Source organism: Terrapene carolina, unplaced genomic scaffold (genome assembly GCF_002925995.2).
Source record: "Terrapene carolina triunguis isolate 2854851 unplaced genomic scaffold, T_m_triunguis-2.0 Scaffold232, whole genome shotgun sequence".
Lineage (NCBI taxonomy): Eukaryota > Metazoa > Chordata > Testudines > Emydidae > Terrapene > Terrapene triunguis.
Genome location: NW_020664583.1, coordinates 9,209,718 through 9,236,168, shown reverse-complemented (window position 1 = coordinate 9,236,168; position 26,451 = coordinate 9,209,718). Strand labels below are relative to the sequence as shown.

General features: G+C 48.1%; 1 protein-coding gene across 1 annotated transcript in view; it reads right to left on the bottom strand.

The window, feature by feature from the left end:
• Window positions 1-26,451, bottom strand: part of HEMK1 (HemK methyltransferase family member 1) — a 42,703-nt gene that overhangs the window by 12,839 nt on the left and 3,413 nt on the right. Inside the window, exons 4-6 of the mRNA XM_024205689.2 lie at window positions 25,372-25,465; window positions 6,709-6,870; window positions 3,752-3,816 (exon numbers count right to left, since the gene is read on the bottom strand). Coding sequence (XP_024061457.2) covers window positions 3,752-3,816; window positions 6,709-6,870; window positions 25,372-25,465 — 321 coding nt within the window. The remainder of the gene's footprint in view (window positions 1-3,751; window positions 3,817-6,708; window positions 6,871-25,371; window positions 25,466-26,451) is intronic.

Below are 26,451 nucleotides of genomic sequence, written 5' to 3'. Positions count from 1 at the left end.
AGGATTCCTCTTACCTAGGGGAACCCTTAGCTGTGGCCTTCACAACCGCTGTAAATCCCCTTTGTGCTGCTGAGGTGGAGCACGGGGGGTCCAGGCGTGGGAAAGCTATGATTAAATTAGCCTGCTATCTTGGCAGTAACCCCATTTCACAGAAGGGGCCATTGAGGCATAGTGCAATGAAGTGACAAGCTCCAGGTTGCAGAGTGAGACCAGGTCTACCCTACAGATTTCTGCCGGCATAGCTCTGTCTGTCAGGGGGGGTGAGGAGATGTGATCCCTGACTGACAGAGCTGGGCCAGCAAAAGAGCTAGTGTTGATACAGTTATACCAGTAGAACTGTGATTTTACCAGTCTAGCTTATTTTGTTGGGGGGGGGGGGGGGGGTTGGATGGCGGTGCTGGAAAATAAGCTACACCAGCCAAAGCACAGCTTTGCCAGGTTAAGCTGCATCCACACTAGGAGTGCTTTGTGGGTATAGTATAGTGGTATGGCTATCCCTGGCAAAGTGCTCCTATAGGGTAGACGTGGCCTGAGATAGTGGCCCTAAGGAATTGAACCCAGCAGTCCTGATGCCCCCTGGCTGTCTGCCTTAATCACAAAATCACCTCTCTCTTCTGAACACCAGACGATCACTTCTTTGCAAAGCCACAGGATTTCTCAGGGTTTGCTGGAGGAATGAGACCCAGGCAAGTGGTGACATCCAGGTCAGCATGTTCCTGAGAGCATTCTGTGATGATTCCAAAGACACTCCCCATTCCCCTACACTCTATTATACACTGAATTAGAGGCAGCTTTTCAAAAACCATCCAGCTCCTCCCAATACACACTCTCCCTCCATGCAGAATAACTTACATAGCAGACTAAAACCCAGTCAAAGGAGTACAGCATCCAGGATTTTCCTCCCCAACTTTTTTATCCAATGCACTAGTGAATTTGGGACACATAGGGGGCCTCATGCTCCACATGGTGTGAAAGAGTCCTGTTCCATTCCTAGACCCCAGCTTGTGGTCTGAAACACCAGCACACATTGGCAGTGGGGAACAAAGGGAGTGTAACATGTCTATCTGCAGCGCACCCCTCTGGGTGAAATGGGAGCGACATGATTAGCTGACAACGATTCTCATCCAAGCCCCCCTCCCTTTTAGGCAAGTTAGCTGTGACATGGGGCTTTAAAAGGAGGGTGAGCACAACAGTGGCTTTGATCAGACAACAGGATGGATTCTTTCAAAACAGTGGCAGGTTTGCACATATGTGAGATTGTTTGGCTCCATGTTTACTACTCCTGATTGAATTAGCACAGTAAGCCAGCGAGGAGATGAGTTCTCTGACTGTCAGAGCTACAAACTCAGTCATGGAGATGAAAATCTAGCTGCTGTTCTTCCTATTACAACATCAACCCATTGTAAGAGTGTCTGACGTTTGGACAGAGGTCGATTCTACTCTACCTCATTTGCCCCCTCCCCTCCCCCCAGAACAGCACTGGGCTATGCTGGTTGTGTGAGTGAAGAAACAGCGTGGGGGGGGGTGTGCGGTGGACATGGCGGGACTGACTCAGTTCTGTGCTCTAGCCCCTATACTCACTCTATCAGCATGTAAGGGCCAAAACTGTATTGCAAGGAGCTGGGGCAGAATTCCCCATTGCATAGGGCCACTTAAGCAGCCCTATGTTGCACCGCCCGCCCCCCCTCTCCCCGCTTTGTAAGTCTCTGTGCGAATAGGCTGGGGGGGGGGGAAAAGAGGGCGGGCACATAGAGGGTAGGGAATCGCTACAGTGCACACCACTACGAAGATTCGGGACTGCTCCACACTGTGGAACAGCCCTCTGGGAATTCTCAGGAAGCTGCTGTAAATCAGAGCACCTTTGAGGCTGCTCTAATCTACGCCAAGGGCCATTTCAGCCCCTAGAGCAGCCCAGAATCCTGGGGATGCAAGGGAATGATCAAACCACCTGTCCTCCTCTCCCCCTGCATTGTAGTTCCTGCAGGTGCCACATAGGATAGGTCCCAGGATGCAGAGACACATAAGGAAGCCAGATTCTGGTGTCAGTTACAACCTGTATTAACTCACGTGGAGTCACGCTGGATTTCCAGTGGTGTAACAGAGAGCAGAGTTGGCACAGGGAGCTGAGGGGTAAATGAGACAGTGTCATTCTGACACCAGCACTGTCCTGACCGCAATTTCATTGTCAAGTGACAGTTATGGGAGAGCGCATTGTGACAGACAGAGCAGAGCTGATTCTGAAGCCCTTAAAACCAAGCCACAGCACAGGTGGCTGCTGTGGATTATAGTTCATTTGGTTACAAGTCAGTGCTAGCGACAGCCCAGAGAGGAAGAAGGATGCTGTGGGACACCACACCGACACACCCAGAAGTCTAGGTGCTGCCTGAGGAGAATAAGATAAAATCTAGAAGTAAGAACAGAAGCAAGGCCCTGTCTGAAAAGGGAGTCAATATGGTGTAGTGAGTCAGAGGGAGCCAGGCGTTCTGGATTCTGTTATTGGCTTTGTCACTGACTCGCTTTGTGACATGATGTGAACCATGCGGCAATTTTCTGTCATATTTTTATTATGCCTTTGTGTTCCTCAGTTTCCCCATGTACTTTGCATTGCTACCCAATGGTTGCAAAAAGGGTTAGAATGTGGCTTTTGGGGCAGAGCGGGGGACATGAGGTGCTGCGTCACTTCACTGTCGGGTGAAATGAATGGATCGTTAGAGGACTGGCTGTAAGTCACCCGTATCAACAGAGGTTCCAGAAAGACAAAGGGAGCTGCACCTACTGAACGATTGACACTATCCCAGGAACATGTGAACTCAGCATGGGTCGACAGGAAGGGGATAAGTTTGGGTTCTTGGAGGGACTCAGCAGCTCTCTCCGAGGACTGTCAGAGAGCCTGGAATGGAGTCTATGACAGCTTGGCTGGCTGACTGGTTTGGCCAGTATGGACCATGTCTTAACCTGAGATTCTCTACACTCACCTCAGGACTAGCCGATGCTGTGTTCCAGTCAACTAATAAACCCTACACTGTTTTAGAAAAGGCTGCCTGGTGTCACTGCAAATCCTCACAGAAAGCCCTGAATGATTACAGTACAAGCCTCCTGCAGGAGTCCTGCTTGGCTAGACTTGCTGCAGGGAGCCATGGAAGAAGACAGGGTTCTCTGGTGCCCGAAGACCCAGTTTTGGAGTTTCTGAGGCTGAAGCCCTACCCTGTGGAATTGTGTGGGTCCTTGGCGCCCAGCACACTAAAGGGGTCACTCTCAAGGCACTGGTAATAGCCTGTGGCATGGACCAGACTCTGTGAATCTGAGACATTCACTAGGTCTCAGCTTTCCCATTCACAAAACAGGGACAAGTCTACTGACCCAAATTTGGTCTCCTTGCAAGAAAGGTGCGACATAAGTACAAAACATCGCTATTATTCCATTTCCTTCCCAGCTGGTGGGAAAGGGGATTCACAGGTCAGAGAAAGGTTTTTTGGTTTTTTTTTTTTTTACCAAAGTAAAAATTCAGGGAAAATTTGTTCCAAAAATTCCTAATTTTCTCTGGATTTTCCAGAGGTTCAAAGCATTTAACGCACCCTAGCACCTGATGGTGATGAACATGATATCCAGCCTGGGGCTGAGACACTGGGCATATTTGAGAATAAGCCAGGACTTTGGTAGCTATTCACTTGTCTCAGGGATCAGTGTGAGGGGTTCTAGGAAGCAATGGGCACTCAAAGAGAGAAAAAATGAGCAATGCATGTGTTCCTACCTCTGAGCATTCTCTCTGGTGAGATTCACAGCAGCTTCCTCTTTATCCACAGCTATTACCCAGCTCTGGCACAGAAGGAAACAAAACACACATTATGTCACCAACTTTACTGCTGTTGGCTGATGACTGGACATACAGGCTGTGGCAAAAGGGGCAAACGAGACAGATGATGCCAATATAAGATATTGGAAAGGGTCCCTCTGTCGTTCTAACACCAAAATCAGAAATAGCCCCTGAAGAATCCATCTTAGGACTTCCTTGGGAGCAGGACACTTTGGGGTTGTATAGTCGCTTATAGCTAGGCCATCAGGGTAACTGAATATTTTCATTACCATTGCTAGCATTTTACCTTAATAAAAAGTCTTAGGGCCAGACCTTCTGCTGGTTTGAATAAGCTGGAGTCAGAAGAGCTACACTGATTTGCATCAGCTAACGACCTAGTCCTAAACCTATCTGTGATGCTGGCAGGCCAGGTGCCAACTCATGCCAAGACCCCTAGGCCACACTGAACATTGACAAATGCAGAGCTGGAAACCAGTCTGGCTCACCTGTGTATTAGCATTGTTAAAACAGATGTTAAGTTTTTACAAATGTATTGAGTGTTTGGACTTAATGAAATGCTTATGAGTTGCTGCCTGCATTAATCTCACTTATAATAGCTATTATTTGGGAGATGGTAATAGTTAAGTGTTTGCTATGAAACTGGAAACCCCCACTGTCAGAAGAGAAGCCATACCAAGTGTGAGATACCAGTTTATCACAAGAGGTGTGATCTCCTGCCCAACAAAAGAAGGCCTATAGACACCAGACGAACCACTGTGGAACATCAGCAGATAAAAGACTTTCCTGATTGCTCCCCCCACACCCAGGAAGAAGGGACATATACAAACCCTCATCCCATAACAATTTGAACTCTGGGGAAGGGAATAAAAATCTCTGACCAGAAGGGTCTGTGTCCCTATGCTGTTTGGACTTCAGGGAGGAGGCAACACTTCCAAGCATAAGCAAGGGATCCCCAGCTGTTTAGCTTCGGTAAGCCCTAAAGGACATCTAGAGCTTGCAAATTACAGCAGCTTCTATTGCCTTTTGAAACCTAAGACTGTAACTCGTGTGTGTGTGTTTACCTGCTTTAATCTTGTAAATAACTCATTTATTTTTCCTAGTTAATAAATCTTTAGTTAGTTTATCACAGGATTGGCTACAAGCGCTGTCTTTAGGGAGGGATATAAGATACAATTAACCTGGGGTAAGTGTCTGGGACCAGAAGTAACCTGAATATTGTTGTGAGTTTTGGTGTAAGAGACCATCTATCACAATGACAGGCTTGTCTGGGAGGCAAGAGTGCCCAAGGGGAACAGTCGGTGACTCCAGAACAAGGCTGTTATAGTGCTTTAGGAGTTCACAGTTGATACTCTGTTGGCAAAATCTAATTATACAACATATAACCAGTTTGGGGTTTGTGCCCCGATTTGTAAGGCTGCCTTGAGGCTAGCACCCATGTTTGTGAGCCACTCCAGACAGCTTGACAGTATCAACTGGTAACCTGGGACAGAGCAGCCCAGCAGAACAGAGAGTGAGGGGTAGAGAGGGAAGAGCTTCATGGGTTCCTCATCTCTAATGCAGAGAGAATCCATGCCCTAAGGAATCACTCGAGCTTTAAAAGGAGACACACTGTATGCTGGGACAGGTGACCTCGGTTCGCAGTCTGTTCTGCAGAGAGCTCTATCCTCACTGTAACCATACATGACAAGTTGTTAGTTCTTTATTTTAATGCAGCACTTTAGGGCCAAATTCTGTCTTGATGTACATGTCATAGACACTAGTATGGTTGTGGGGTGCGTAAGCCAGCACAGATTTAAGCTGGTCTATTCACTCAAGGCTCATGCATGTTGGCCATTTGGGGAAGGGCTGACGTAACATACAAGGACAGACTGACACAGTCGTTTACGTCTGAAAGGCAAGGAGAGCAGCGTGGTGATTGAGTAGGAAAACAAGAGCAATTTATAATTTGGCCTAGTGAAAACTAAACATCAGCCCAACAGGTCACTGGGCGAAGGGACACGAGCTACAGGCATGACCCTCCATAGACCTTACACACCAACACTCGATGCTTCTTCTCAGTGGCATGCCAGGACAGTCTTATTAAAGCATGCAACAACTCACTGACATGCCTTAGGCATCCAAAATAGCGTCCTCCATGCAGCGTGACCTTGCACGTACCGATGGGCCAAGATGATGCTGTGTGGAGGACGCCATTTTGTTCTACCAAATGGTGTCCTCCATCATGGGAGCTGGACGGAGTTATTCTGCAGGCCGGATGCAGCCCACGGGCTACCAGTTGGACAACACATAGTCAGTCGGCATGCAAAGCATGCCTAGCATACATAGACGGCATAGCACTGATTCTTCTCCCAGGGTCATCATCAGCCTGGATGAGTCTGAGGGATGAACTGATCTCCGGATCTGGAGCAAGGGAAGGCCTTTTTCTCCCCAAGGCATGTGGGCAGGGATCTTGGGTCATTCTCCCCCTCCTGGAGCACTGAGCAGGGATTATCCATTGCGGTCTGAGTTGGGGGTGGGATATATCCCACGTGATTGATAATCTGAAACTGAAGGGGGCTTTAGTCACTTATAGAGCCCAGTCCTTCCTGTGACTTTATTTCCTCCTTTACCAGTGAGGGATTATGTTACTGGGGAAGGGACAGGCACCAAAATGGGCTCTTGGCAGTGATCAGGGTAGCTGGTGAACTGTGACTACTGCTCATTGCATTGCTCACAAATGCCTCATTCTTTCCTTGTGCTCTTTTGTCTGTCTGTATCACCTGTTGTCTCTTGTCTTATACCTAGACTGTCAGCTCTTTGGGGGCAGGGACCATCTTTTTGCTGCGTGTCAGTACAACACCTGGCGCAATGGGACTCAGTTCTACCATAATACAAAGGATGAAAAGCTCACTCACCTTGGGCAGTTTGCTCAGTAAACTCAGTGCAATAGCCCCTGAGCCACAGCCGATCTCCAGGATCACAGGGTGAGGGACAATGGTGGGGCACTGGTGACCCGCAATAACTGCAGGGCTCCCACTCCTCTGTAATGCTTCTTCCAACACCAAGGAGACAAGATCCTAGCAGAAAAGGGATAGTGAGCTATTTCTGTGGGGGTCTGATGATGACTCAAACTAACACCCGAGAGCATGGGAAGGGAAGGTGAAAGAGCCCCATTTCTCACCTTTGTAAACAAATACATCTCTGTATTTTAAAAAAAGCAACACATGGCAGTAGCAGGATTGAGATCCCAGAAACAACTTCAGCTCCACATAGTTCTTTGACTATAACCAAATCTGCAGGTGCCCTACAGAACCTTTTATATCTTTTAGGACATTTGAAAAGAATAAGCAGCTGGAACATACACATTCTCTCTCCCCCCCCTTTCTTTTGCCACAATCATTAACTTTTATCTCTGAAAGCCTCACTACTCACCAGTCTTAGCCTTGCCATGTCTGAAACTCTACTCATGCTTTGAAATAGTTTGGTGGCGAGCATGTAACCCCCTAAGACCAACCCCTGAAGCACTAGGCCAACCAGCAGATGGACAAGAAATACAGTAAATGGCCCAATCAAGTGGGCTTCCTGTGTTGGCTTGCAATGCACAACTACACACGCTGGTTTGTTATTGTAGGGTCACACTCAGGAATGGCTGGCTGCTAGCATGGATTTTTATTTTATTTTGACAAGTCAGCACAGGAATCTTTATTGTCAATCACATATAAAAAACCACAACAAAGAATTGCATGGATTTTGCCAACAGGTATACGAGCAGAAAGATGCTCCAGGGTAAATTACAGGCCTCCCATTCTTACTAGCAGCATTCTATGTCAATCCATAAAGTAACAATGCGTGACTGGTGGGTATGTCAAAATCCTTTATGTAAAATGCTAGATTTTTCTCAGGAGCCAGCATTAAGCTGCCTGCAGAGTGAACCCTATTTGCATGGACATCCCAGCATTTTCCCACACCCTGCTTTGGAAATCGGGCCTAAAGTGGATTAGAGAGCACAGGAGGCCTCAGGCAAAACTGCTTGGTTCATCTGCCTCTGCTGGTTATTCCACACCACAGACCAGTTTGTGGCATCACAGCAAGCTAGTGTGGAAACAATTAAGATGTTGCAAACAGGTGAAGAAATAAGGAGCTGTAGCAGATGAGCCCTTAAGAAACAAAGATCCTATTTCCATGCAGAGAGCTATCCCTAGCAATAAAGGAAGACGAGCAGGTGAAATACCTGGGAGAGGTCAGTTGACTTCCTAAGAAACCTCCAGAAACATTTTGTACAAGGCATGAGCTGCTCTTCAACCCATTAAAGAAAAAATCCACATACACTCCGTCCCAAGCAAGAACTGGAGCCAGGGCCAGCTCTAGGCACCAGCTGAGCAAGCTGGTGCTTAGGGCGGCAGATTGTTGGAGGCGGCATTCCGCCCAATCCTAGGGCGGCACGGCCGCTTTTTGTTGTTGTTTGTTTGTTTGTTTGTTTTTGTTCTTGTTCCGCTCCGGCCGCCCTGTAGGGGTCGGCGGCGCGGAGAACCAGAGCGCCCTGCAGGGCAGTCCTCTTCCTTCCCTCCCCGCCGACCAGAGCGGAGCCCTCGCGGCAGGAGGCGGCGCAGCGGGAGGGGCCACGTGGTAGCGCCCCTGCTGTAGCCCTGGCTGCCCCCTTCTCTCTCTCTCTCCCGCCCGCTCCCTCCCCCCACAGCCGGTCCCCCTGCACCTGCACTCCGGCCGTGCCGCAGGTTTTTTTTTTTTGCTTGGGGCGGCCAAAAAACCAGAGTCGGCCCTGACTGGAGCTTGCAGTTGTTGAGCAGCCTGGCTTGTTTCAATGTTCCCCTGACCTGGACCTGTCTGTGGGAAAGGCAGTTTGACTAGCCCATTTTTAAGGGGAGCTCCTTGTCTGTGGATTCCTCCTGCAGCAGGGTCAGAGCACATGCAGGTGAACTCAGGACGCAGTGTATGGTGTTCTAGCATGCCTCTGGCCAGGTCTAAACTACAAAGTGCTGTTGGCATAGCTACATTGATCAGCAGTGTGAACAAAACTGCCCCCCGGTCAACAGGAAAACTCACCCAGTGTAGACGCAATTTGGCTGACATCTTGGCTCCTGTCAACCTAGCTAACGTCATTCAGGGAGGTGGTGTAAATATGCTGCCAGAAAAACTTCTGTCGGCATAAGCTGCACCTTCATTAGAGGACTCTGCCAATATACTTAGTCCAGCAAAGCATGTGTTGTGCAGACCAGGCCCCTCTCTTGGAGCAGAATCAGCTGGTTTTAGGGAGGCTGGCTGCAGACGTGAAGCAGCACTCTTCCTCACATCCTCAGAAGGGGTTAGTACCCAGAAAGCTTGGTCAGCAAGGGTGCCCTTGCATGCTAGCCGTCTCTGATCACTTACGAAAGGGCGATGCTTACAGGAACATTCTAGTGTGACACAGAGGAGACAATCACAGGGAGTGAGTACAGAGCAATAGTTCCTTCTTAATCTATGCCTCAATGATCTCGTATTGCCAGAGTATTTCCTCATGAAGCTCTTCCAGGTCTCTCTCCAACAACAAATGCTGTTGCTCACTGTTTTCTTCTTTTGCCCTCAGGCGGGCATATTCCTGGTCCAGTTTTATGGACTGAGCCAAGACACTGTCCCTGGAGAAACGTATCTCTTCCAACTTGGCCTGCAAATCTGTCTAGACATGGCTGATCTGAAGACTTATTTCCTTGAGCCGGCTGTTCACTATCTCATTGTGTCTCTGCTTCTCCACCGGCACTGCTTCTTCTCTAGGTCCAGTGCTCCTTGATCCAAGGAACTAGCAGTCCCCACTATCAGACCATCTATGTCATGCAGTGCCTGGCATTTGCCATATTTATGAGCTGCAAGTTTCTCTAGTTAGGTCAATTTCCTAGAGCCTGAGCAGAAACAACTCCACCGCCCTCCTGAAGCCTGTATGGCTTCCACTCCTCTCTCTCTTGCTCTGCTTCCTCTTCCTGTTTATGTAGCCCAGCCCTAGGGTGGGGAAAAGCTCCTGGATTACCTCAAGCTGCCCCAGCTGTAGGTTCCAGCCTGTCCCTCAAAGGCATAGTATTCTCCTTCACAGACCCCATCCCAGGGCAAGCACCCTGGTATTTCACTTAGGAAATATGCTCACCTGGGAGAAATCAGCTCTCATGTGACTACACAGCCAGGAGACTAAGGGCTTGTCTACACAGGGAAATTGATCAGCATTGCTATACCAGAATAAGGGTATGCCTACATGACAATTAAACATGCGTGGCTGACCCATGTCAGCTGACTCAGGCTCATGGGGCTTAGGATACAGGGCTGTACAATTGCAATAGAGATGTTTGGGCTCGGGCTGGAACCCGAGCTTTAGGACCCCGCAAGGGGGGAGGGACTCCAGCCCAAATCTGAATATCTACACGGCAATTTTAAAGCTCCACAGCCTGAGCCCTGCAAGTCCGTGTTAGCTGACATGGGCCAGCGATAGCTGTTGAACTGCAGTGTAGCCATACCCTAATTGTTCCGCTATAGTTGTGTCAATATAACACCCCCCTGCGGACACTCTATTCCAGAATAAAAGTGACTTTATTCTAGAATTCCAGAATAGTGTGTCCACAAATGGGAGTTATACCAGGATAGCTATAGCAGGATATTTCACTACAGCTCTGCCGGTCAATTTCCCCAAGCAGACAAACCCTTGGCAAATAGGCTTGTATTCAGATGGGAACTTCATTCCCCAGATCCTACTCTACATCATCAGACTGGAGCTTCCGGCTGGGGAGTAGCAATAAAATGGAAGTATTAGAGACACCAGTACTTGACATAGCCATAGAGAAACTGAGCACAAACCTCACCACCTTGCACTCCAAGTACAAGCCACATTTCTTTGACCTTGCATTCCCTAAAATAAATATACAGTCATATGTATACTAACTCCTGCCCTCCTAAACCGTATCAAAAACCCCGCTCCACTGCACATGCTGCTCCCCCTGGGGAGAGGCTGAAAGAACAAACAACAGGTGACAGGTTTTAGGTTGCTTAATGAAATACTGGAAAGTGCTCAAATACTATGGTGATGAGCATGATATAAGAAATGTAGACTAGAAATAGAGGTTTCTAAAATGGCTTTACATATTAATTATACAATACACCTCTACCCCGATATAACGCGGTCCTCGGGAGCCAAAAATCCCTACCGCGTTATAGGTGAAACCCTGTTATATCGGGGTAGCGCCGGCAGGGCTCCAGCGGTGATTTAAAGAGCTCTGGGCTCCGGCCGCTGCGGGGAGCCCGGGCCCTTTAAATCGCCGGCCGAGCCCCGCTGCCACAGCTCCGGGATAGCAGCGGCAGGGCTCCAGCAGTGATTTAAAGGGCCCGGGGCTCCCCGCAGCAGCAGGAGCCCTGGGCCCTTTAAATCGCCGCCCGAGCCCCACTGCCGGAGCCCTGGGGTTACCGCGCTATATGCGAACCCGTGTTATATCGGGTTGCGTTATATTGGGGTAGATGTGTATATAGTATATATTCTCATATTGAGAGTATTCACTGAGCTAATTACTGCTATAGAATGCAGATTTCCTTTCAGTAATCTCAATCCACTAATCTAGTAGACAAAGGCATAACAAGATCCAAGGGCTGGAAGATGAAGTTATGAAAATTCTAATTGGAAATCACAGGAAACATTTTAACAGTCAAAGTAATTAACCTTTGGAACAGATTATCAAGGCACGTGGTGCATTCTCCATCACTTGCTGTCTTTAAACTGATTGAATTGGATGCCTTTCTAAAAAATATGCTCTAGTTCAGACACAATTTATTGGGCTCAGTAGTGCCAATTACATAAAAAGGAACAGCAATTCCCTCTACTGCAGGAACTACATGCAGTACGTCAGACCAAATAATCATAGTGCTCTTAAATTCTACAAAAATTGGATATCTAGTCATCCTATTTAGCTTAGGTGTTTATATGTCCCCATTAACTACAATATGGTGAGCACCTATCACTATTTAATGTATTTATCCTCACAACACCCCTGTGAAGTAGGGAAGTGCTATTATCCCCATTGTAAAGATAGCAAACTGAGGCAAAGAGAGACTGAGGCCATGTCTAGACTATGGGCGGTAAAGTGGCACAGTTGTAGCTATGCTCTGGTAGCGCCATAGCATAGATGCTTCCTATGTTGCTGGATAGGGCTTTTCCATCAACGTAGGTAATCCACTTCCCTAAGCGGTGGTAGCTAGATCAATGGAAGAATGCTTCTATTCTGGGGGCTAGGTCAGCTTAACTAAGCAACTGAGCAACACCACTTGGTTGATCTAAATTTAAGTGTAGACCAGGCCTGAGTGACTTGTCTGAGGTCACACAAGAAGTCTGTGACAAAACAGGGAAGTGAACTTGGGTCTCCCATGCCCCAGGCTAGGCCATTTTCCCCCTTTTGGCATAGCTCTGAAAACTTGTGCTGAGTGTCTATCTCAGGCGGCTGGGAAAAGTGAAGATCAGAAAGGTCAGAATCAGATGGTGCACATCATGTCAACACAGTGCTTGGTTACCACCAAACTATTTTTTTGTTTTGCTTTTGCTGCTGCATATTAAAAACCTAAGACACACATTAACAATTCACCTTAGATATTCAACCTAGTTAGATATTTATCATTGGGCACTGGAGAGGTGTGTTATCCACTTGATGGAGAAATGCTCAATTATGGGGCTATTAAAATGCAAATGATTGCTTACAATAAATGTCAGAGCCAGTGTGCGTGCAGCCCACACGCTCAAAATCCTGCTGACCTGAGTCACCGCTACAGATAGTGGCAGAGCTGCTGGATTTATGTTCCTTTCTATGCAACCGAGTCTGTGCGAGGGAAGGTTGTTTAAAAGAAAATTCCTCATTTAATCCCAAGAATAACCCCTACCAGCACCTTTTCTCTGGCATGCAGTAGTCTTTAGGGGGTGAGGGCACAGGGGGAGGGGGGACGGACTGTGAGATCCTCCTCTTCTTTTGCCAGTGGAAATGGGACCTGGGCACACTTTGGCATGACCCACAAAGCCATTAACAGCCTTCAAGGAGAGATTGTAGATTTCTCCCAGAGGCTGGATACCTAAAGGTGACCCACAGAAGGGAAGGCTGCAGAAAGGAGGGAGAGAAGAGGATGGTGACCCTAGAGTGTAGCAGATGGAGTAAGGCAAGGGCAGGATACTGACCCCAGGAGGGAAAGAGTGACAAGGGGATAGAGTAGAGATGATGGGCTGGACCAGTGGTGCATTTAGTGTGGGAGTTTCACTACCAGAACGAAAGCTTGGAATTTCCCTCCCAGACGAGGATGCCAGTTTCCTCCAGCCCCACCCGGGGGGGAGGAGCAGAGGTTATTGCCCCAAATCTGCAGCACTCCTATCCTTGCCCACATAAGGAGTGCCCATCTGCTTCACTCTAAGTCCAGCAAGCAGGGGCACGGCCCACCTTCATGTTGTCTATTGTCCAGCACAGCTTTGCTCTATGCCTTTGCTTAGCCTGCGAAGGATGGATGGTGCTGCAGCAGGGCTCTTGGCTGAGACTCAGGAGACCAGGGTTTAATTCCTAGTTCTGCCACAGAATGAGAAAGTCATGTTCTTTTTTTGTGCCTCAGGCTCCCGCCTGTACAGTGCTGACAATGATAATTCCTAATCTCACAGGGGCAGTGTGGGGATAAATCCACAAATATTTGGGAGGCTCTCAGAGCCTGTGATGATCCATACATAATACCTGTGATCCATATGCTGTGTAATCATCTATATCTATAGGATGATGGGCTGGGGATGTAGGAAAAGGACAAAGGGTTGCTATGTGTGGGGATCTGAATTTGGCACCCCCATTGAACCAGGCTGGGAGAACTTCAGGGGCCCTGGGCTCAGTGAGTATATTGCTTTAGTGACCCTCTTTGGCAGACAAATGGGATGCTGTTTGCAGCCTCTGCAGGCAGCGATTTCCAGCCCCTCTTTATCTTTGGCACGGGGAAGGAATTTAAGAAGAGACTGGAAAAGGAATAGAACAGGGCATCCTTGGAGTTTGGGGGGAGGGAAAGAGCTTTCCAAACAATCTCCTTTACCAAGCAGAAAAAAAAATGTGTATCCATTGTTGCTTGATTCCCATCATTCTGAGGTTCTCAAACTTTCACCTGCCTTAACAAAGCAGCCCACCGAGCCCTCAGCTGCTTTTCCACAGTGACTTGTTTGACTTCACTGTCTGAATCCAGCTAACTTCATGCTATCGTTTATTTTTTCCACTTTCTGAGCTAATTGTGAAATAAACGTGCACATTTGCAAACACCCCCAGTTCCCCATAAACCCTGACTCCACCCCTCCAGCACACACATTCTCACAAGTTCTCGGTATTAGCTCCCCCTCCCTGTGGCCGGGTCTCTTGTTCACTGTGTTTCTTGGAACTGCAGCTGCACAAAGAGAAAGTCAGGGCACTGCTCGCCAGAACCCAAACCACAAGCTCTCCACCTGTGCAGCTCCATCCGGCAGGCAGTATATGGCCAGGCAGCTTGTAATGCAAAGATGGAGAAGTGGAAATACACTTGAGAGTCTCATGACTAGAGCTGAGCAAATACCTACAAAAATCACCTTACCCTGTTTGTTACTATTAGCTAGAAACAAAATGCTGAATCTGAACTGGCCAGGTTCACACCCCTTTTCCATTGTCTTCTAGAGAGATGCTTACATATGCCCCAGGATATCTGACCTCCTTGCAGTCATTAATGGGTTTATTCTCACCACACTCCCGTAAGAAATTCGACCCCCATGTGACAGAGAGGGAACTGAAGGATAGGAAATCTGTTGCTGAACCTAGGTCTCCATTGTCCCAGTCCCCTGTCCCATTCACCGAACGTCCTCTCTACTCACTTTCCAACAGCAAAAACATTCACGTCAGCAGCAAATCTAAGATTCAAAGTACAAGCATCCACCTCGGAAACTTGATTCCTAGGCCTGGACTACACGTAAAATGTTGATCAACCGAGCTACATCGCTCAAGGGCATGAAAAATTCACACCCGAGTGTTGTAGCTCTGCTGACCTAACCCCCCCAGTATACAGGCTGGTAGGTCAATGGAAGAATGCTTCTGTCAACCTAGTTTCAGCCACTCGGGGAGGTGGATTACTTACACTGGTGGGAAAAAACCTTCCGTTGCTGTAGAAAGCACCTACACTATGATGCTAAACGGCTGTAGCTGTGCCACTGTAGCACCCACAGTGAGTCAAGCCCTAAGAGTTAATGGTCATCCACTCTGGGAACAGAAACCACAGGGTGTGATGTGTGTTTCCAGGCAAAATGAACCAATGTTTCAAATGTATGGAAGATCACACTGAACGGTTAGTGAATGTTTCGAGGGCCATGGTTGTTCAGGAAAATTATTTGACAGATTAATAGAATTTTGCAAGCCGTTCACAGGAAATTTGTGAATTACATAAAAAAAAGTGAATTTCATGGAATAAGTTATTCATCACAAACTATTCACTGAGTCCAGGCTCATTACAAGAACAAATTATTTGAAAAACATCTTCCTCAAGGAACTAGTTAAATGCTGAAAAGCTCCTGTGTAATTAACCTCTTCACCCCAACCACTTCTCTGCCTCCCAGGATGGAACACAGTGTGAACTTTGGACAAGCACTGCTTTGCTGATGTCATCCTACCTCCCATTTGCATTAGGAGACTGCCGTGCGAAAGCTGTCTGCAGAGGTATAGAGAGCAATTCATCTTAGGCTTTAGTGGGGGGCTCATGCAATCTCTTATGGGTACAAGAGAAAAGAGCCTGCTGATATCCAGTCGTCCTCCAGTGGCTGTATAATGGTACCACAGAAACTCTGCACAGTTTGGTGCTGCTGGCAGCCTCTGTGCTTAATAGACATAGGACAGGGGTGCTGCAGTTCAATACTGTGCATACAGGAGGGTAGGATAGGTACCACAGGGTGGGCTGCAGGCCAGGGCTGAGGTGCAGTGGCAGAGCTGTGTGTGGGCCCAGCAGTGGGATGATAGAGTATTATAGGTTGGAAGCTCATTGGAACAGGGACTGCCTTTCCCAATGTTCTGTGTTTGTACAGCATCTAGCACAATCAGTTCCTGGTCTATGACTGGGGCTCCTATACGCTATGATAGAACAGATAATAAATATTAATAATAATCAGTACTGTCAGAAAAACTGGAGAGTAACCCCATGTTTTTCTTTCACATAACACAAAATACAAAATTAACAGCTGCAGGGGCAGGAAGATAGCATGTTAACCCTCTTAGCACCCCAAACGCTTCCTTCAGGCTCTGACTTTGACGCTTTTCAGCACTCCCTGGGAGCATCCCTTTGCGTCATGCCATTCCTGGCTCAAGTGTCCTGAGGCAGCAGGGAAGATGAAGTTTGAGGGTCAACAGCCCGGGTGGTGTGCTGCCTGTGAATCTCTCAGGTTAGAGTTGGGAAGCAGGGGGAGACAGTGAGGGATACAGAAGGCTGGGTGTACACTCCTGTCCAAACACCCAGAGAGACACACTGTCGCTTCCTGGGAATGTTTTTACATGTGTTGTTTTTTCCCCCCAGAAACCGCACTTCCCAGAATCCAGGACTCTCTGCAGAGCCTAATCTGACCGCCCCCTTCCTGTCTGTTTGTCCACTGGCTCCCAATCGATCTGCAGCAGGGCACGTGGAGGCCAAGCAGGAAACGTGAGTATATGGAAGCCATGGAAAATTCCCCCCTGTCCCTTTTAAACACTAGGCCTCCAGGCCAGCTCCATGTTCAGATGGCAGCACAGCTCACAGCAATCCCAGTTCACCCACTGGCTGGCAGAGTGGGGAAAGGGACACACCTCACATACCCCCGAGCCTCCCACACAGACCCTAGACAACCCCATGCCAATGAGGCGCTGAGGCAGCCATACTAGTGCTTTCGGGGCAGCAGCCCAACACAAGGCCACTGAGGGGGGCCTTTGATCCCAAACAGACCAGGAGGCAGCTACATGGATGCCTCCAGCATTAATCTTCATCCCCTCATAGCTGCCCCTGAACATTCGCAAAATGCTGGCTTCCTCTGGGCCAACTCTAACTTTTTTGACGCCCCAGGCAAAAAAGAAGAGTGCCGCACCGCCCAAACCCCCGCCCCCCGAGCGCCGTGCCGGGTCGCCCAAACCCACCCCACCCCCCCGAACGCCGCGCCGGGCCTGCCAAACCCCCGAGTGCTGCGCCAGGCCGCCCAAACCCCCGCCCCCCCCGGAGCGCTGGGCCGGGCCGCCCAAACCCCCAGGGCGCTGGGCCGGGGCGCCCAAACCCCCACCCCCCCGGGCGCCGGGCCGGGCCGCCCAAACCCCCCGAACGCCGGCCCACCCAACCCCCCCTCCACCCCCCTGGAGCGCCGCCCAACCCCCCCGCCGCCCAAACCCCCGCCGCCACGCCACACCGCCCAAACCCCCGGAGCGCCGGGCCAGGCCGCCGAAGCCCCCGTCCCCCCCAGCGCTGCGCCGCCGAAACACCTCCCGCGCTGCCCGGCCGAAACAAAACAAAAAAAAACCCTCGAGCGCCGCCCCGCCAAACAAAACAAACAAACAAAAAAACACCATGAGCACCCCCCGCCACCCCAAGATTGGCCGCCCCAAGCACGTGCTTGGTCGGCTGGTGCCTGGAGGCGGCCCTGCCTCTGGAGCGGCAAGTACTGGCCATTGTCAAAGACAGGATCCCAGACAACATGAACCACTGATCCAATCCTGTCTGGCAATTCCTGTGTTCCTAAAACCCCGTTTAGGCTAATGTTGGTTAGGGGCAAAGGAAATGGGTCGTGGATTCTGTCCAAGCTAATCTGCAGACTTTATTCAAATGACTCTCCCCAATTACTTTTCTGCAGTAGTTTCACACAGCTCTAGTCCTGACTTCCCACCCTGTGCTTTAACTGCTAAACCACACTGCTTCTCAGCTAAGAACCTGAAAAACATGGACCTGAGATCCCAGTCTCAAACAGAACAGGATTCCAAAGGAGCAGAGGCTTGGAAGGCAGGAAAGTAAGAGCCCATGGGTGGTATGAGAGCTGAGAGATACAAGGAACAACTAGTATGGTGGAGAGGTGATAACCAGAGCATACATTAAGTCAATTCATTCCAAGCATATCCAGGTCCATGTGTGCCCTTAAAGGAAAGCTGCCTCCTCTCTGCCCAGCACCAAGGGGAGCGAATTGTGTTTGCAAAGAAAGGTTGGGGATTTTTAATAAAAAAATTGACATTTCCAAGTCTCTTTTGGTACTCCCCAGCTGCCCTAGCATAGCTCCTTTATCAAAGGATCCCAAAGCCCTTTCCAAAGGTGGGCAAGATTTGGCATCTCCACCTCATACACAGGAAAGTCAGAGGCACAGAGGCGGGGAGTGATTTGCCATGGGCCACAGAGCAGCTCACTGGCAAAACTGGGAAGAGGATTCAAGTCTCCTGGCTCCCAATCCATGGCTCTAACCACTAGACTACATGGCCTTCTGCAATTGCTGAAAAGTGATGCAATTTGTGGCATTAACAAGGACTCTGAGGAATAAAAACAGAGGCTTCGATCCATCCAGCATCAATAATGGCTTCTCAAGCAGATGAACATAATGCCACTTACACATAAAACAGTGGAGAAATCCCCCACCTTGCAATCTGTCTATTTAAATACGCAGATTAATGAATACAGATCTTTCTTGTTCTTCTCCCTTTTGTATGGCTCTGAAGAAATTAAAAAGTTCATAATTAAGGTTAACTAAAAGTTCAGTTATAATCCATGAAAGCCCTCTTTGAGCCAAACGTTGATCACATGTTTGTATAACATATTTCAGCACGAACAAAATGTCACTCAGGCAAAGCCTACACTTGAAGGTAGGGGTGTGATTCCCAGCTCGCATAGCTATACTCCCACTAGCTCGATGGCTGTAGTCACAGTAACATGGGCAGCGGTTAGCAGCGGCACAGGCTAGTTACCATGAGTACAAACCCACCTGGACACTGTGGGTACGTAATCAGGGCAGCTGGATCATGATACCATTCCCCAGGCTACTGTGGCTACACTATTCTTTTGAGCTAATGTGAGTATATCTCTGCAATCTAGGAATCACACCGCTAGCTGAAGGGGGCAAGTAGACAGCAGTGGTTTTAGTGCATACTCCCATTCAAGAACATCAGAGTTATCAATAAAACACAATACCCCTGCTCTTGCCAGAACAACAACAACAAAAAAGAGTCAGAAACCTAAGAAATGCACAACTAAGGATGCATGTTCTCCAAAAAAAACTTTAACTCTGCAATGCTAGCCAGCCGGCCATCCTTTTTTCTGTCTTTGCACGTAGAGTATCAGAAACATGCACCACAGAAGATGGGGTTTACAATTTTTCATACACACACATCTCTCATGCTGAACGTGCCTCTTAGGGCATGGCTATACTTGCAGATGTAGAGCGCTTTGAGTTAAACCAGCCTTCGTAGAGCGCAGTAGGGAAAGCGCTGCAGTCTGTCCACACTGACAGCTGACAGCGCACTGGCGTGGCCACATTAGCAGCTCTTGCAACGGCCACAGAGAGCAGTGCATTGTGGTAGCTATCCCAGCAGGCAAGTGACTGCAACGTGCATTTCAAATGTGGGGGTGGGGTGGAATGTGACAGGGAGTGTGTTGTGTGTATGTGGGGGGAGAGAGAGTGGGTTTTGGGGGGGCTGAGAGCATGTCAGCATGTTGTCTTGTAAGTTCAGACAGCAGCAGACCCCCCCCCCCCCCCCCCTCTCTCTCTCTCTCTCTCACACACACACACACACAGCATTCCACAGTAATGGTTGCTTTGTCTCGGAGCAGATAAGCAGCCGGCTGTCAAATGGAGCTTTCAAAGGGCATATCCAAAACAATGACAAGAGTGGCCACTTGACTTAAGGGGATTATGGGACATTTCCGGATGCTGATGAGAGTGCAATAATGCAACACCTTGTTCACACTTTCACACTGACGCTGGGGCACATCAAACGTTATTCTACTCGCTGATGTGGAGTACCAAGAGCGCTCTAGCCGTGGAGTCAGAGCGCTCTACGTGCCGTGCCAGTGTGGACGGGTAGTGAGCTAGTGCGCCCGGGGCTCCTTTAACACGCTGTAACTTGGAAGTGTAGCCAAGCCCTTAGTCCTGACTCCATCCTTTCCTCTTTACAGGTCAGCGATTTATTTCTATGATCTAGCCCCCATAACCAATCTAAGACAGGCTTGTCTGGGATTAAAAAGCCTCCTACAGCTCTGAAATGGTGCTGAAATCTCAGCAAGCCACAGGGCTGTGGAGTTGTCAAAGATTGTCACGATGAATCCCCTAAGGCTCAAGGTGGGGCGGTGAGCCCTGACAAGGCCTAAGGGGAGAGTCAGAGGTAGTGCTAGTTAACCATTCTGCGGCTCAGGGAGCAAAGCCTCCTAAGGATAACTGGAAGTTGTCCCTTCCTGTGGCTCTCCATTCAGCAAGTCCACAGGAAGGCATTTCAGAAGGTTCTGAATGGACCCAACTGTCCCTCTCTGGCAGGAAAGCCATCTCCAGGGGAGAGGGATTTGGAGGGAGACAATGTTTACTTTTAAAAGCGAGCCTTCATTTGCCTAAAAATACAGCCTCACTCAAGGAGGAAAACAGACACCGGAAACCCTGTTAATCATCAGCTACAGGAAAATAATTCCTGGAAGTCAAAGGAACCTAGGGAGCGGGGAATGAATCTGAGCCTGGAGTGCCCTCTAGGGGTGAGATATGTGTTACCAAAATAATCTAGGAGGTAAACAATAGGACCAAATTAAAAACTCCTATATGTGAAATTATGATGAGGCTTAATTTAGCCTGTGGTTACACATGTAAGATAATATCTGGTTTGCCTCTGGCTTGAGACATCCTTCACATGATTTTGTTTTTCTCTATTCCATAAGAGGCTAAAACACCTGTAGACTATGCAGAAGAACAGCACACAATCTAGCCTGGGAATTTGTGGAAGGTGTTTCCCCAAAAGACCAAGGACCCATTGTGGAATTATACTCTATCTAGACTGTAAATTCTTTGGGGTAGGGACTGTATTTTTGTGTTTCTACAGAACCTATGACAATGGGTCCTGGTCCATGATGGCACCACTTCAATCCAAAAAATAAGATATGAATAGAGCTTAAAAGAACTCTGATTCACATGAAATTTCAGCTTCACCCTGATGGGTTTCAAAGAAATCCAAATGCTAATGTAAAATACAAGAAAGGGTGTGAAACCGTATGAACTGAAATGAATGCAAAAAATTGTGGGTTGAGAGTTTACACACCATGGAGATGGGTACAGCGTAAGAACTTGAATAGACTAGAAAGTGATGAATTTCACACAGGTGAAAAAGAAAACCAGAAAAAGGAATTTATTTTTCATTTATATATTCGCTCATACAATCAAATATGATTTTGCTGGTTTCACACTCCTTACGTGTCTGTTTCCTTATTCTTTTTTTTATTAATGTAGCACCTTGGGGCCCCAATCAAGAACCAGGACCCCATTGTACTAGGTGCAATACAAATGTGTAATAAAGACAGCTCCTTCTCCTAGCTTGTGCCCACGTTTACAGGCAGGAACATTTGTGGAAGCAGCAAAGTTTCACCAAATAACAACAGGAAGCACATTTTTTACTTGTAAATATATCTGCATCAGAGTCTCAATAGTAAGAGTTACACTCAGCCAATCAGGGAATAGAAACATGGCAGATGACTTGCGTGCAATCAGAATGAACCAGTTCAAATATGGGATAACAATTACTGGCAGTGAGCTGCCTGTGGATGATCTACAGACCAAGAATTATTCAGACGTTATCTGGTGAATGATTTCTAACCACCACTCATTATGAGAACATTGCAAACGGCTTGCAGACAAATCACAAGCAGGAAGACAGCTCAAATGTACTGACTACATTATTTGGTCAAAAAATAAATTAGAGATTTTCCTGTTGCATTTTTAAAGTAAAATGGAATTCCTGAAAAGTTACAGTGGCGACATATGCAAAGCAACACCCACCCTTGAAACACACCACACAGAGCTCAATGTCCGAAGAAGCAGAGTGAAAGGAGCTGGACACCCACTCAGTTTGTGCAACAGATTATACACAGTACGTAGTGCTTGGAAAGAGAACATGCACAAAGCATCATCCAGCTGGACGGTGCTCAATATCTGGACCTGTCCCCACCCACTTCCTATCCAACTATCCTCCCCCAAAGCTGGCCCATGAGTGCTACCACATAGTGTCAACGGCCTGATCACAATCACACCAAACATGTGGCCTGTTATGTAAATGGTCTTGCCCACACACCTTCTCAAGACAACAAACAACTGAGTTCCCAATGTTTTTGTCAGCTTGACATTAAACTAGAGGGCATGGCTGGAAATGGTGACAGGGTAGGATGGGATTAAGGCCAGGCAGAAAGAACACACAGATCTTCAGTCGTCTCTGCATCAGATACCAGAAGTGGCTGGCTCAAAACACAGTAGCTTCATCAGAGCCAGCAGCAGGTGCTCCCATTATTTAATGTACAATCAACAGAATCAGACCTGAGAAATACACAGACTTACACAGCAGCAAGAGTGAAGCTCAGCATACCTCACCATCTCTCGCCATGCCACTGCTGACCAGCATATGACGTTACAGAAATTATGATGAGACAACAGAAAGCCAAGAAACAGCAACAGCTACAAGAGAAGCAGCAGCAGCCTGGAGCATATGCTGCTGCTGCTCTGCTTTCTGAGTAAGACAGATACTTACTCTGCCACAGGGTAGGTTCCCCTCTAACCCCTACTCAGCACCCTCCCACTACTCCTCCCTATCACCCTCACTCATCAGATCCTTTGTTATTTCCTCTTATATTTCCAGATGAAATGATACATAGGACAACTCCTCTGTCCTCCTAAACTCAGCAGCACAGACCACCTGCCTGCCAGCCTCTGGCCTCTCACAAGTGCCTACCTGATTGCTTCCTCCTTCCAGTTAGGCTTGGCAAATTAGATCTAAATTAGTGGGTGGCAAGACATGCCATGTCTCTCTACAAAGGAATTCGCTGACATAAGAAACATTCCCAGGAACCTCAACAAAGGGGAAATTTAAAGCCTTTTGAATTTCTAGGAGTGCACCAACAAAGGGTTCGGCGCCCACGTGCAGAAGAGGGGTGACCCTGAGGAGATTTCAGCTGGGATCCACTTGGGTGGAATGAAGGAATGTGGCTGCATTTTGTTGGTTAAAGAGGCACTGTGGCTGGGATGTCTAGGGCCTTGTCTGCATGGGAAAGATCTTTTGTTATAACCTAAGGTGTGAACCACTGTAGTTATACCAGGATCAACTCCTATGTGGGCAGTCTTATTCCAGTTTACAGTGACCTCCTTTAGGTTTAATTTATGTCACTTGTGAAGGGAGCCACTCTTATACTGGAATAGGAGTGTCCACACAGTGGGTTATAGTGGTCTAACTTGTAAAAATTTCCCTTGTAGACAGGGTTCCTGCCTGCGCTGAACGCCTTTAAATGTAGCACGTTCCAGCACACTGCATTGTAATTTGGGCCAGTGGAGATGCATTTACCAAACCATGCAAGCACATGGGCACAACCAGCAATGCTCTCTTGCATTGGCAATCATGGCCTGCTCTGTATGCAATAGACCTTTGTTTAAGGACTGGCAGGGCTGGTGTTGCATGGAAAGAATTAGAGCATAGCACCGAAGGAAGCCTCATCAGCAGATGTTTTGACTTTCAGAACATACAGGCTCCCTCTGGCATTTGTTCCAACATTGCAGCCATGAATTAGAAGAGGGTCAGAGGCCGGAAATGTTCTCTGAAGTTGACAGGAACAGGACTACCTATGCAACACAGCTACTAGAAACTCTCCTTTTTGGCTGTTGATTTTGGATGTAGCTGTTGAGGGGCAGTTTTCTAACTAAGAAAACAATCATCATTCAGGGCACCTGCTCCAAACTGGATCATCATAACCAGCATGATAAAAGCGAGGCATTAGACACAACTCGGGCAGTCTCCACTCTTGGATGCGAGCACTACATTTAGAGAAAGCAATCTTGGTGCAATTTTGCCTAGTAGGTAGAACTCTGCACGGATAAAAAATTTGTATCTGCATCCAATCCACGATCTGCAAACATGGTCCACGGATGCAGATATCCACAGATTTCCAGGGCTCTATTAGTAGGAAACTAATGAGGTTGTACTGATGTCACAGTCCTGACTGGAACTCCAGCGCTGAACATTCATAGCATCACTGTACAAGCTAGAGTAATGGGATTCTTCACCTAGGGCCTGCTCGTCCTCCCATTAAAATCAATGGGAGCTTTGCCACTGACTTCAGGAAGAGCTGGATCGGACTCCTATACTCTTGCCTGACCAAATAATATAAATGTTTCTTTCTCAAATATTTTATTTTTGATTAATGAAAGAAGCAGGATGGACAACCCTGGGGACTGGAGGTCCTCTTTATCTACAGATCAGGTACAGTACATCTAGGTGCTTTCCACACAGTTTCCCCCCCATCCCCAATACAGCTCACCCGTGAGCTAGCAGATCCATCCTATATGGGTTATGTATTTCAGTCTCCATGACTCATCCTGCCTTTGGCATCTCTGAGACTACCAGCAAGGAGGCTAATTGTATCGGTCACTTTTGTGACGTGGGCACCTGCCTAGGAGGAACTGAGCAGTGACCCACCAATTTAGTTCATAATGGCCACCAAGCTGTAGTCAAATGGTAAAAGCACTTAGTTACTAACCAGTTGGGAGCAGATTTGAGCCAGAGAGCTAGAGATGAAAAGCTCCATGGCCAATCCTCTTAGCCATCCAGTTTCCTTACTTTGTCACCAGTCCAGGTGGATGAGGAACACATGGGTGACTCAAGGGATCGGTATGACCCCACCATGTCTAAGACACTGGTTCAAATCCAGTCCATGCCAGAAATGACCTGTTTGGTGGCCTAGGGAATGAGTCGGTGATCTGAGTCCAATTTCTTCAGTGCTTGTCCTGCAGAAGCTACCCAAAGGGAAGAGCTTCCATCCTCTACCAACCCAGGCTCAATCTGAAGCAGCAAAGACACAAATAGGCTCCAGGTATCCCACTACCAATATCCTGAGATTTCAAGAAGAGTGATTGCTACCTTCAACCACAGGCTGATTTTGTTAACATAAGCTCTGAATAGCTGCAGGCTTCTTATTCTGGTATCAAAGTAGCAAGCCATTGGGCTTTATTAACAATGTCCTTAGGCTATGGAGAAAGCCATTACCATAGCAGAAAAAAAGGAAAATACTCCAACTACTTCCACTTGGGGTTTCCTTATGACTGGCCAAGGTGAAATAGATTCGCTAGCAAAGCCTGCCCTAGTGTGGGGCTGGGAGAAACACAGTCTCTCCCCCAACAGCATGGGCCAGGAAGCAAAGTTCGCCTACAACAGTCTCAGATATCTCCTTTCTGCCTCCTCTCCACCCCCTACATCCCGAAGGAAGTGTGAGGTGGTCGGTCTGTGCAACTCATCACCTATAGACAGACTCTCATGCAGTACAGGGCACATCTGTAGCAATTCAGTGCATGGAAGAGCAGTTTAAACGCCTCCTTTCCAAGGTCTTACCTCTGTCTCGGGCCGAGGAATGAAGACTGGGGGTCTCATCTTGAGGGTCAGTTCCCGGAAATCCCACTCACCAAGGACGTACTGCACAGGCATCCTGCAACAGGACGGGGTGGGTTACGCATCACATTAGGAGTAGGCTCCCCTGTTACAGACAAGCCCTCAATCACCTTCTTATCAACCTCCAAGCCATGGGTATTGTCATTGCCAGCACCTTCTCTCCAGGGGATGGAGGGCAATGCCTGGCACTGCTAAAGATCCTTGGATGTGGAACTGAAGGGGTCTAACAAGATGATGCATGAGCACATGGGCAGTGAGGAGATAATACATGAAGCCCAGCATCCACTGCTGACACACTATGCCTCTTCTAGAATCCCCTACATACTCCCCTGTCATGCATCGCAGAGCTAACCCTCACTGCAGGACACAAACATGTTCCATAACCACCGGTCACATGGATAATTGGGAGGATGTATGTCTGCAGTAGCCAAAGGGTTAAGTTTTTTTCCATATCTCCTCTAGGCTCACTCCAGATGCCTTCCTGGAGGTCTCAGTTTTCTCAATGATCCAAGTCCCTAAGCATTTCCTCTCCTCACAGACTGCCCCATCATCTCCAATTCCAGGTGACTTGCAGACACCAGGCCCAATTCACCCTGTACTGAGAGATCCTATGGGGAGGGAGGGGAATACTGGGTTTTGCCAACTCTACAACAGCCAGGGAGACCCCAACATCAGGAAAATTCCCCAGAGGCTGGATCTGCCATCTCTGGGGTGGAACGTGACAACTATTTAACACTGCACAGCAACACTGCACAACAGTTGAGGTCAGGGAGCTGAGAAGAGGACCATAGCCAGTGGACAGGGGAGTGGCGGCACAAGGCACTACTGGTAGTTTCTCTAATGGACTCAGAGCCAACATCCAGTTGGGCCTGGCCTCTTTTGTAAAGTTTCACCCCATGCATCCTCCTTGTTCTAATGGCAAACTCCTATTACCGCCGCTCCCTGGTCATTCAACAGCGACACGGCACTAGCATATGCTCTAGCATGTTGAGCATGAACACAACCGCCCTCGCTCTGTTTGTT